The 12,163-nt window shown below is 46.7% G+C and overlaps 1 protein-coding gene across 2 annotated transcripts in view; it reads left to right on the plus strand.

The window, feature by feature from the left end:
- The window catches only part of LOC114043944 (post-GPI attachment to proteins factor 6-like), a 29,856-nt gene that overhangs the window by 6,668 nt on the left and 11,025 nt on the right, over window positions 1-12,163 (plus strand). Inside the window, exons 2-9 of one of the 2 annotated variants that reach the window (XM_027863212.1) lie at window positions 5,354-5,531; window positions 5,831-6,023; window positions 6,284-6,414; window positions 7,284-7,552; window positions 8,147-8,511; window positions 10,091-10,181; window positions 10,466-10,589; window positions 11,326-11,462. In XM_027863212.1, the coding sequence (XP_027719013.1) occupies window positions 5,359-5,531; window positions 5,831-6,023; window positions 6,284-6,414; window positions 7,284-7,552; window positions 8,147-8,511; window positions 10,091-10,181; window positions 10,466-10,589; window positions 11,326-11,462 (1,483 nt within the window). In that variant the 5' untranslated portion in view covers window positions 5,354-5,358. The remainder of the gene's footprint in view (window positions 1-5,353; window positions 5,532-5,830; window positions 6,024-6,283; window positions 6,415-7,283; window positions 7,553-8,146; window positions 8,512-10,090; window positions 10,182-10,465; window positions 10,590-11,325; window positions 11,463-12,163) is intronic. The other variant, XM_027863213.1, reaches the window with a different exon arrangement.

A 12,163-nucleotide genomic window follows, 5' to 3' on the forward strand; every position in this document is an offset into this window, starting at 1 on the left:
GATCACCCAGAGGGTAACGGAGAGGTAGATGTGAGCCAAGTACAACCTATTTCAAATGAGGAATTTTGGCAGAGAAGGCCAGGTAAAGGATGTTATGAGAGGTATATATGACTGGGAAAAAGAGATGAGTTGGCTGTTGGCTAGAGTGAGGGATCATGATAGGCAGCCTGCGTACTCCATTGGCATAGATACAATGCCAGGAGAATGAGAGGAAATCCCCAAGAAGACGACCCCGCCTCAGCAAGGATGTGAACAGAAGTGTCTCAGGTTAAGTTGTAGATGAACTGTAATTTGGGTGGACAGGGTTAGCGAGCTTATCACTGGAAGGAGTACCCACATCATAGATTTATTGGAGCGTATTTACACAATATTTATCCGTGTATATATTTTTTCCTCTCCTAAACTGTGAGCTCTTTGAGGGCAGGACCTGTCTAATTCACTTTTGTTTTCACCTTAGAGCCTACCACAGAGCCATACACATAGTAGTTGTCAGTAAGTATGTCTTAAATTCAAATTCTCATAATAATGTCCTGAGGTTTGGGGAGAGAAGGAAGGTTGTAGAGGATGGGGCTGACTTTGGCTAGAAAGTTGAGGAGAGATGAGGCAGCAGGCAAGCTGAGACTTTACCCAGTTTGGATCTGATTGCTTTATGCAGAGGAACAGGGGACATATGGCTAATATAGTGGTGAAGAAAATGATTAGTAATGAATAGTCACTGGAGGGGCCTGGCCTAAATTCAGAAATTGACAAGATACCCTGCTACTAGTCCTGGGTATGAGGGATGGGGTACCTTCAAGCTCAGGGAGAGGGGGACAGGCTCAGTATGGGTTACTTAGAGGATTATTTAGTGGACACTATCCCAATATCTCTGTCTTTAATGTGGAGACGAGCAAACGGAATCCCACAGCGGGAAATGGACCTACTGAAAGTCACATAGAGAGTAAGACAGAACTTGGGATTTGGACCTATGTCGTCCAGATCCTCTTTCAGTTGTCTTGGCACCACACCACCTCTTGAATTCAGAGGAACAGTTCCTTCATGAAAAAGTGAGTCCACCATAAGGATTCAAAGAAGAAGACTAGATTTCCCTGTCCTTGTTTAAGGGCCCCACTGAGTATGCCTGTGTATCACAGTGTTTGAAGGACTGATATATAGTTGAGCCTAATGTGTTCTCTGGGAATGAGGCCTTGGCTTAGTCTAATCCCTCTGGAGCTGAGTTGGCCCTGGGCCTCACAAGGGCTATGTGAGCTGTTCAGGCTGAGTCAGCTTCCCAGGGGACTCGGGCATCCTGACACCTAGTTCTCACTAGGCTGGGAGTCCCTGCTGTGCTGGGATTTCTGAGCACATCCCTCAGTATTCCTTTCTGGTTCCTGGAGCACATCAATGAGTTCCATATCCTCCCTTGATTCAATAAAACAAATAAAAGAGACTGAGCCTTCAGCTCGTGGGCTAAAGTCCCCAGGGGGAGGCTGGTGTGAGTCACTCACAACTTTAGCAGGTCAAGACTTCCACTTGTGATCAGAGAAGTGGAAGGGTCTTCAGAAGTCATCTAGGCCCCTCTCTACTTGAAGGAGAAAGCTTCTCCTCTTCAGCATCCACATTAAGCATTTGAATAATGGCCATTTGAAAATTGACGGTGGGGGCAGCTAGCTAGACAGCTAGCTAGATAGATAGATAGAGGGTGGTATAGTGGATAGAGCACTGGCCCTGAAGTAGGGAGGACCTGAGTTCAAATTTGGCCTCAGACCAAACACTTGACACTTACTAGCCGTGTGACCCTGGGCAAGTCACTTACCCCCAATTGCCTAAAAAACAAAACAAAGCAAAAGAAAAAATTGGCGGTAAAAAGGAAATACTTTGTAGCAAGGCTTTGGTTTTGTGAAGGTCTTCCTTATATTGATGTGACATCTGCTTCCATGGAACATCCAGCCATTGGTCCAAAGTTTGCCCTGTGGGGCCAAGCAGAATAAGGGAACACCACGTGGAATCCCTTTACATGTTTTTAGACAAAGCTGATGACTCCACAAGACATAAAGAAATAATAAAAGAGCCAAAAGATATTTGAAGATGATCATTATGTGCCCAAGACTCCTCTTCTCCAGGCTTATTATCCTCAGTTCAGAGACTCAAAGCTGAGTAGATACCTCCTGGTCCTTGGGATCAGAAGACCTGAACTTAGGTCTGTCACTGTCTATTGTGTGACCCTAGTCAAGTCCCTTCATGCTATATTTTTCTCCTAGTTATAAGATAGGAATGATTTTATGCTTTTCTCAAATATACTTTAGCTTAGCATCATCTCTGAGACAACTGCTTTGTCAGCTCCCTTGGCTCTGGGGTCACTGAAGCGGCAGTCTCCTGGTAATTGGTCCCATGAGAGGTTTACCTCTCACTTCCTTTTCTTACTTGTCAGCCCCTTTCAGCCATTGGTCCCAGCCCTCCATTTGCCTCCTGCCAATCCTGTTTTTGCTCTCTGTCCTGAAGGCATTGACTCAAGGAAATCAGTCTCTTCCTGACCCTAGTTGGGTCATGCTAGCATTTTTTCCAGGATCTAGTCATTTCAACCTTTCTGACAGCCTCTGCCAGGACATCAGGACCAGGGAAACTGGGAGTGGGGATGGATCAAAGGCCTTCAAAACTGTCCACCATCCCCTTCTTTTAGGGTCTTCTGCTAAAGAATTTGGAAGTCTCAAGCCTCTGAATCTTCTATCCTGACACCCTTAATCTTGATGTTGGAGCCTCAGAGAGGCTCCAATATCAGAGAGAAGCCTATTTAAGCTAAGCTGATGCCAAGCAATATCTTTCTTTGCTTCCTGCCAGTCTGGCTGGGGAAGAGGGGTCAGAGGGGCACCATGGCCCTGCTTCAGTGGTTGGCTTCAGTGTTAAGGGAGCTTGAGAAAAGTCAAGATCACTCACTTCAAGTTAAGAGCAGGGCTATATCTATCTCTCTCTGTGCCTCTTTGCCCAAGAGGAGGGCAACCTAAACCCTTCTGGCACTGAATGCCTCCTGTATTTATAAGCAGGATATTTAACTGTGCCTTCCCCCTCACCTCAGCTCCATGGTGATTATCATGGTGAGAACACTCAATGCACCATTTTTAACTTGAACTCTAGCAACCTGGTGGAGAGCAGCTGCTGCTGTTCCCCCAGGTATGGACAAACTAGAACGCAGGATCCACCACATATTTTCCTCTAGGACTTCCTGCTAGAGTTCACTCAGGCCACGCTAGTAGTCCAGAAGCTGAAAGTGACCCTGAGGCAGCATGATGTGGTAGAAATAGTCCTGTTTTGGGAGTCAGGAGACCTGACTTATGGTGGGTAACCCTGAGGAAGTCACTTCTCTCTGGGCCTCAGTTTCCTCAATGTAAAATGAGAATAACTTTGTCCTATTCAGTTAACAAGTTCAACAAATATTTCTTTAATTAATACTTTTTTTTTTTTTTTTAGGTAATTGGGGTAAGTGACTTGCCCAGGGTCACACAGCTAGTAAGTGTCAAGTGTTTGGTCTGAGGCCGAATTTGAACTCAGGTCCTTCTGACTTCAGGGCTGGTGCTCTATCCACTGCGCCACCTAGCTGCCCCAACAAACATTTCTTAAAACGTGTAAGAAAGACGCAGTGCTGGATGCTGGTGATAGCTATGACACAGACCCTATTCTCAAAGAACCAGCAATCTATTATGAGAGGAATGGGGTGGAAATGAGATATTACTCAAATAAGTATGGTTAAAAAAAGTTGTTACACATAGGGATAATTTACTAGGGATAGTTCAAGGCAAAGTGCTAGGAGAAATTTGAGGAGAAAGAGACCGTTTTCTGTTGAAGTGGGAAGTTGTAGGAAGTCAAGGAAGGGTTCACAGAAGACATGACACCTGCATGTGGCTTGGAAGGAAAGGAGATTTTCAACAGATGTAGCTGGACAGAAAGTCTATTCTAGATTTTGGGGGAATGTTATCAGTAAAAACATGAAAACAAAAGGCAAGATAAGAATGGCAGATAGGTGATAGTCCAGTTTGGGTGGAGTGTAGAATATGTGAAAGAGAACAATAAAAAGATACAGCCAGAACAATAGATAGGAGCCAGATTATAGAGCAATTTAAATGCCAGGATAAGGAATTTAAACTATTTGGTAAAGCAATATATTTCTGGCATGCATAAATTGGTGCAGCTAGGTGGCATAGTACATAAAATGCTGGGCCTAGAGTCAGGAAGACCTGAGTTTAGTTCTAGCTCTGTGACCCTGGGCATTTGACCTCTGCTCAGTTTCCTCAACTGTAAAATAGGGATAATAATAGCACCTACCACCCAAGGTTGTTGTATTTTTTTTTGTTGGGGGCGGTGCTAGGCAATGGGGTTAAGTGACTTGCCCAGGGTCACACAGCTAGTAAGTGTTATGTGTCTGAGGTCGGATTTGAACTCAGGTCCTCCTGAATCCAGGGCCGGTGCTCTATCCACTGCCCTACCTAGCTGCCCCCACCCCAGGTTGTTGTAAAGATCACATGAGATGATATTTGTAAAAAGTGCTTAGCACAGCATCTGGCATATAGTAGGCACTTTAGAAATGCTTATTCCCTTTTCCCTTTCCCTTATAAATTACTACTATTAATAATACTAGTAGCTTAATTTATATAGCACTTTCTAGTTTTATAATAATAATAATAATAACTGACATTTGTATAGCACTTTAATATTTACAAAGTACTTTATGTGTATTATTTCATTTTGATCCTAAGAGCAACCTTGTGAAGTAGATATTGCAGGTTGCATTAACTCCATTTAGCTGAGACTGAACGAGATTAAATATTTTGACCAGGGCCACATAACTAGTGCATATCAGAGGCAGGATTTGACCTCAGGTTTCTCTTTATTCCAAGTCCACCATCTTGCATAACAACCCTGTGAGACAGATAGGGAAAGAATTATTATCCCCATTTTATAAATGAAGGAAACTGAGGCCGAGTGGCCCCCAGTGGTCCAGTGACTCACCAGAATCATAGTACTAATAAATGATGGAACTGGGACTCTAGTCCAGCTGGCTGTACTCTTGAGGTCACCCAGTGGCCTCTCCACTACATTGCCTTCTTATAATAAAGGTCCCCACACAGAAATATAACTCTCATGGGTAGGGACAGCATCCGTGACTCATGCCAGCCGTGTGTGTCGAAGACTTCTTTTTAGCCGTCCTTCTCAGCACACAACCTGATGCTCTGTTTCTGGATATGGGGGGGGGAGAGGTACGTGGTTTGTTGAAAGGGAGGATGGGGGTGTGCTGTCTGAAGCAAGTTGTTGCTTGCCTCAGGGAAGGAGCAGTCCTCCACAGACTGCCCCGCCCTCAATGACCATTCCTTCCTTCCCCCAGACCTGATGTATTCCTATGAGTACTTTGTCCAGAGCCCCCAGAAGTTGTCCTTCTACAGCTGGTATGGCAGCACCAAGCTCTACCACTTCCGGGTGCCTTCTGACACAATGCTACTCCGTTGGCTGCTGCAGGCATTCAAGGGCCCAGGCTCTGAGTGCACAGATGTGGAGATCACCGTGTAGGTGCCAGTCTGACGCTCTCTCGGTACCCTTCCACATCTGCCCCTCATGACTCACTCCATATCCCTCCTACTGCACCCTTGTCTTTCGGTCAGCTTTGCCCCTCACTGGCACGCTCCCCACCCCTTTCAGCTTGCTGAGGGAGTCCTCAACCTGCATGTTACCTGGCTCCCTCATACAGCCTTGGCTTGGGCTGCCCAAGACCTTGATCTTAACTCCAACTATTTGTTTCCATCTACCCTTCCTGCTGGGAGGAGGGAGCATGGTCTTGATCCCTCCCTGTTCTTTCTGCCTCCAGCCACTTCCGTTCCGGTGCTCCTCCAGTCATCAACCCTCTGGGCACCAAGTTCCCAGACAACACCACAGTCCGGCCCTCATTTTCCATAAAACTAATACACAACAACACTATCATCAATGTCTCCAGCCCTGCACCTGGCGACTGGTTCATCGCAGCCCACTTGCCCCGCTCACCCCAGAAAATAGAAGTAAAGGTAAGAGTGAGGAAGTCCTTTCCCTTCCCTGCCCTCTCAGACCCCTCTGGCATGACAGCCTCTCCCTGACGTTGCCTCCTTTTTCTCTTGGAGATCCCACACAGAGTGTAGTGACCTCTCTTCTCTCCTTTAGGAGTCCCCCCCCGACCCCATCACCTCAGACCCAGTAACATAGTGACCTTTCCCCTTGAAGATCCCCAGCATGCCATTTCTAAAATACATGTGCAGCATTATCCCTCCTCCCTCTCTTATCTCTCTAGGGCGTCGCCAACCCCTGTACCTACGTCTTCCAACCGGATATGCTGGTGCTACGACTGACTGATGTTACCGTTCTACAGCCTGACACGCCCCTCTCACAGACCCTCTCTGGCTCCCAGTTGAGGCATCTCAAGTGAGTTGGGGGTCAGAGTCCTCAAGTACAGAGCCCTGCACTCAGGAAGGGATTGGACATTAGATCTGGTTGAGTCATGGAATTTTAGAGGCACATCTGTTGCCTTTCACAGTTCTGTGTCCCTGTCCTCCCCCCAAAATTCATTGTTGTATTTGATCCTCACAATATCCAATTTAATTCAGAAACATTTATTAAATACCTGTTACGTGCACAGCATTGTAGTATATGCTGAGAATACAAAGTCAAATAGTCCCTGCCTTCTGGGAGCTTACATTCTACTGGGAGGATACAACGTGTGTACAGATAAGTAAATACAAAGTATATGAAAGTTAGATACAAAATAATTTCCAATAGAAAGAATACAAACGAAGTAGGGAATAAGGTGGTGGTGGGAAGACATAGATCAGGAAAAGTCTTCTGTGGGAGGTGACCCCCAAATTTTACTTTGAAAGAAACTAGATGTTTTGAGAAGCAGTGGGTGTTCCGGGCATGGGGTGGGGACGTAAAGTGTCTTGGATGGGGAACAGCTAGTGGGTCAGTTTGACTAGAATAAAGAATATGTGAAAGACAGTAATTGGAAACAAACCTGGAAAAGTTCCCAGGAAATAGGAGAGGTGAAACTGAAACTTCACGGGAGAAGCCTGCAGCTGGTAAATGATACACTAGGACCAGAGTCGAGGATTCCTGACTCTCAGTCCCAGACTGAAACTAAGTGGCAAAAGGGGTGGGAGGGGAGATTGTAAATGATGTGGCAGAGAGAAGTGGAGTGGGCGTGGAGGGAACCATGGACGTTGGTGAAGGCCTGGGCTCAGGGCTTTTCCCAGCAACTGAGTGGGAGGTTATCACCAAGCAGTCCCTTTGGCTTACAGGGTCTTCATCCCCAAGTATACCTCAGACCTCCAACTGGAACTGAGGAGCTGTGTGTCTAATGGGAGCCAGGTCTGCCCAGTACACCTCGTTGTTGGGCCCAACACCCTGCCCCAGTCCTTTCAGAAGGTCTTCAGCTGTACAGACCAGCATGAGCCCTGCCGCCTGCACCTACCTGCACCCCCCTGGGACACTTGGCTCCAGGTGACAGCTGAGGGCAGGGCAGAACCCAACGTCAGCGTGACCTTCGATGCTGTTGCCTCCTTCACAGGTTGGCCAGCCCCTGGCTTATCACCATCTTCACGGTCCTGACACTGCGATGATTTTCTGAGGCTTGGGAAGGAGATGCTGCCATCCTGCAGCTCTTTATTCAAACCATTCCCTTCCTTCCCGTTGCCTTGGGAATAGTTGACTAGCATTGTACCAAGTTATTCCTAAATCCCTCTTACAGCTGTTCAGCTGCCACTATTAGCTAAATCACATGGAATCTCAAGCGGAAGCACTGCCCACCCATACTGGCCGTAGTATGGCCTGTAAACCCCTCCTGAGAGTTGCTTCTTGAGTTAGCCTATTCTCTTCACCCGTACACCTGGAGCTCCCTTTCTTCCCATCTCTAAAAGTAATCCTGATCCTCTCCTTCTAGACTCATGGAAGCCATTGAGCTTTTCTTTCCCCAAGATATACCCCTTTCCCGCTTGGCCCAAGTGATACCCTACTGGGCTGAGCAAACTCCCTTCCTTCTCAAGGCTGTTGAAGCTCTGTCCCCTTCCCTCAATGTATTCCCCTTCAAGACCTCTTCTTTCCTGGGTCTGCAACTTCCCTCCCTCCTAGCTGCTGACTTTCATTCCGTTTGTTCTCTGGGCAGTGTGCCGGCCAGGGAGTCTGGGACCCTTGGTTGTCTCCTACATCAGCCTGAACCAGAGTCTCAACGCATCAGCAGCCTCTCTGTCCATGGGGCGAAGCCCTTGGCACCTTGGCAAGAGGATGGGTGTGGGCAGCAGCCCCTTTTCCCTTGTCGGGGACTTCCGAAATGCCTCGGCTCTGAGTGGCTTCTGCCTCCTCAGCTACCCGGTTATTCGGGAGGAGCTGGATGTGGTTTCCGTTCGCTTCTGGCCCCTGAGTGGTTCTGGGATCATTGTGTGGTCCAGTCTGCCCACCCTGTTCCCGATCAATCTCAACACAGGCATGGATAGTGGCAGCACCTTCATCGTCAGCCTGAAGCTCAATACGGTGCCTGCCTAGGGTTGGGATTGGAGGGTTGTGGGTGGGAAGAGATTTTCCCTGGAATGTGACATGAGGAAGCTTTCAGAGATATTACAGGTCGCCAGAGGCAATGTGCCCACTGCTGGTGTGCCAAGCTTAGTTCCTGACTCCCTCAACAACTTCACCGCAGTCCCCAGACCTTCTAATATGTTCATTTTCTCTTTGATGAGAGACTTTTATTTCCCAAAGACCTTGCACTGACAGAGACTAGAAATTGCCAATTCTTTAAATATTTACCAAATGCCTATTGTGTGTCCAGCCCTGTGGCAGGCACTATTGGGGGAAGGGTGAGAAAAGAGAGAGAAAATGTGGTCCTTACCCTCAAGGAACCTCCAGTCTAGCAACGGAAGCATTTGTCCCTGCATTTAAGCAGCCATTTACAAAGTGCTTGTTATGTGTAGGACCTTGTGCTGAGCAAGCAGTGAAGGAGATAAAAGAGATGAACAAGCGTTGGTCCAGCTATCCAAGATCTTGCCCCCTAGGTGGGGGAGCAGAGTAGACAAAATATAGAGAAATACAACACAAGGAAGAGTGTGTTTAAGTGTAGAGGTGTCATAAAACCAAAATGTTTTGAGTCCTGAGGGGAAAGAGTACTGAATTGTTAAGAGAAAGTTTCTTGGAGAAAGGATCTGAGCTGGACCTTTGAAGGATAAGTAGATAAAATTCTACAGACAGAGCCTAAGGGGGTGTGGAATTGTGGGGCAGGGTTAGGATTTCGGGAAGAGTAGCTACCTGAACAAAGATTTGAGAAAGCCTTTGGGAGCAAGGTGAGTAAACCCAGTGAAAGAAAGAGGGACCTAGGGAGGAATCACTGGCTGTATCTGGAAAAGAAGTATAGGGAAATCAGTTTGACTGGAAAATAGAACAAATCATGGGGAGGAGTATGAGATCCGGATGGAGACATAAGGTGGTGCCCAATTGTAGAGAGGCTTGAACTGTATCCTCCAGGAAATGGGAAACCATTAAAGGTTTTTGTGATCCAGCCTATGCATCAGAAAGATTCTATTCTTGTATTATGAATGTATTCAGAATGTATTGTTAGGGAAAGAAACTGGAGGCCGAAAGACTGACTAGTCCTTTATAGCCGGGTTCCAGGCCTGATTTTTCAGGGGCCTTACAGTGGAACTGGAAAGACAAAGCTAACACATATGAAATAATTAGAAAACAATATAATGATAGACTATAATCATTCACACATAATTATAGTCTATCTTATATTGTTTATAGTCTTATATAAAAGAGCATAGTCTGTCTTATTTAAAAACTGCCAAAACAGTTTTTAAGAAGCTCAGAAAGAGGAATCCCTTTAGGGTGGTCAAGAAAAGTTTCACAGAGAAAGTATTTAAAGTGTGCTTTAGAGGAACGATAGAATTTCGATGGGGAAAAGGCAGGGCCTTCAGCAGTCAGACTAGGCCCACCCCTGTCATATCAGGGGTAAACCCATTTCTCTAACCTCTGAGTTAGATGAGAAAGGTCTGAGTCCCGCACCTAGGCTGGGGGTAGGCACAGAGGCTTAAGACTGACCATTGGAATCTGTCCCTTGCAGACTCTGGGCAGTAACAACATTTCAGTGGTTGGTTGCCTGAGTGCCACTTCGCCTGTCCTCAGCCTCAGTACCTCTCAAAACTGCACTACAGGTACAGGAATGAAGTAGAAGCCCCTGTCCCTGGGGCCTCTTTTTCTGGGGGAAGAGGCAGTCCTAAGGGAAGACCCCTGTCCCTGGAACACCTAAACTGTGGGAGGGCATAGGAAGAACTATTTCATCCCTGCTTTAGTTCCCTCAACCCAGCCTGAAAAGCAGGGGAAATGGGTAACAATAGATTAGAGGAAGGAGGTTTTCCATCTTTGGCTCCCCAGGCCTTCCTGTCTCACTGGAGGCTGCACTAACCAACAGCAACACATCTTTCCCTTGTCCCTTTAGCTTTTTTCGAAGGATACTCCTTGTACCTGTCTGACTCTTCTCGTGAGGCTATGCTTTCTGTCCCCTATCCAGAGACTGGCAATTGGTACCTCTCCTTACAGCTCATCTGCCCAACGAATGTGAGGTGAGTGTCCAAGGGGATGTGGTCAGGGGACCAAGAGTTCCATGGATAGTCCCAGGAACAGGATAAATTGGATCCTCTCTGAGATTTCCAAAGGGCCAGATTTTGGAGCATGGGCTCTCCCTTTCTGTTGGTTGGGGACTTGTCCCCCGCTTGGCCTTTTTTGCCTTCTTTCAGTCACTGAAGGGATATCACTATTAGAGGATGGTAATAATAACAGTTTACATTTCTCTGGCTCTTTACAGTCTACAAAGCACTTTCTTTTTAACAACCCTGTGAGGTAGGTGATATAAATATTATTATCCCCATTTTACAGATAAGGAAACTGAGGCTCAAAAAGTTTAAGTTTCTTGTCCGAGGTCAAACAGCTAGTAAGTATCAGAGCCTAGACTCAAACCCAGGACAACTGGCCCCCATTCCAGTGCTCTTTTGATTGCATTACACTCCATCTTAATATTACGTACAGTAGGGGCTTCCCTACCCCGTTTTTAGTGCCCAGGAAGCCAATATGGGGAAGGGCAGCCTCAATGGCTAGAACACAAAGAGGGGGAAGATGTGGAAGACAAGACTGACCCAGAACAAGGCACAGAATAGAGAGGGCATTGGATCAGATTGCTAACTAGCTGATAGCTTCTAAAGATCTAAAGATCTGGGCAGTAACAACATTTCAGTGGTTGGTTGCCTGACTGCCACTTCGCCTGTCCTCAGCCTTATTTGTGTGTCCCTCTGCCCTTTACAGTGAGTGTCAGCAGGTTCAAGCCAATGTAGAGGCTTCCATGTCCCTGACCCCCTGCTTCAATGACTGTGGCCCCTATGGCCAGTGTAGACTGCTCCGAAGACATGGGTACCTTTATGCCAGCTGTACCTGCAAAGCTGGTGAGTAGTACTTGACTCTTTCCTGGGAGGGGAAACCCTAGGTTGGAATTGTTTCTCTAATTCATACCCAGAAAGGACCCTGGGACATGGGACCAATAGTCATAGTCTCTCTTAGATTCCTAGGACCTTGGGGACCCAGCCATCTATCCTTAGGACAGTATGGAGTAGGGCGGAGAAACCAGAATTCTGGCCTATGAGATCATTGCAAGGAGTATAACGAGTCTAGCAGCCCTAGGGGCGTGGCGAGGGTTCTGCCCTAAAGAGAGGAAGCCCCTTTAGAAGAAAGGCAAGGTTAAGGGACCCTTCCCTGCTTCTTCAATGCCTCATTCATTTTTTGTTTTTGTTTTTTTTTTTCCTCTCAGCATCCTGCTATGCTTTTCTTAGGGCCCTTCCTCATTCCTGGAGCTGCTAAGACTTTCTGCCTCATTACCCAGACCCTGGTAGGCCAGGGAGGGGAGTTCATTCTACTGATGAGGAAATGTGGGGCTTAGAGCCCCATCTTGATACCCCACCTCAGGCCTTTCCTCCTCCCTAGAATGAGACTTCCTGATTTGAATTCCATCTCTCCTCCAAACTTTGCTATTTCTGTTGAGACTACCACCATTTTTCTAGTCATTCAGATTTATAATCTTGGAGTCATCCATGGTTCTTCATATTTATAATCTTGGAGTCATCCATGGTTCTTTTCTCTCCCTCTCCCT

This window comes from Vombatus ursinus, unplaced genomic scaffold, assembly GCF_900497805.2.
Source record: "Vombatus ursinus unplaced genomic scaffold, bare-nosed wombat genome assembly UNPS02014770.1, whole genome shotgun sequence".
Lineage (NCBI taxonomy): Eukaryota > Metazoa > Chordata > Mammalia > Diprotodontia > Vombatidae > Vombatus > Vombatus ursinus.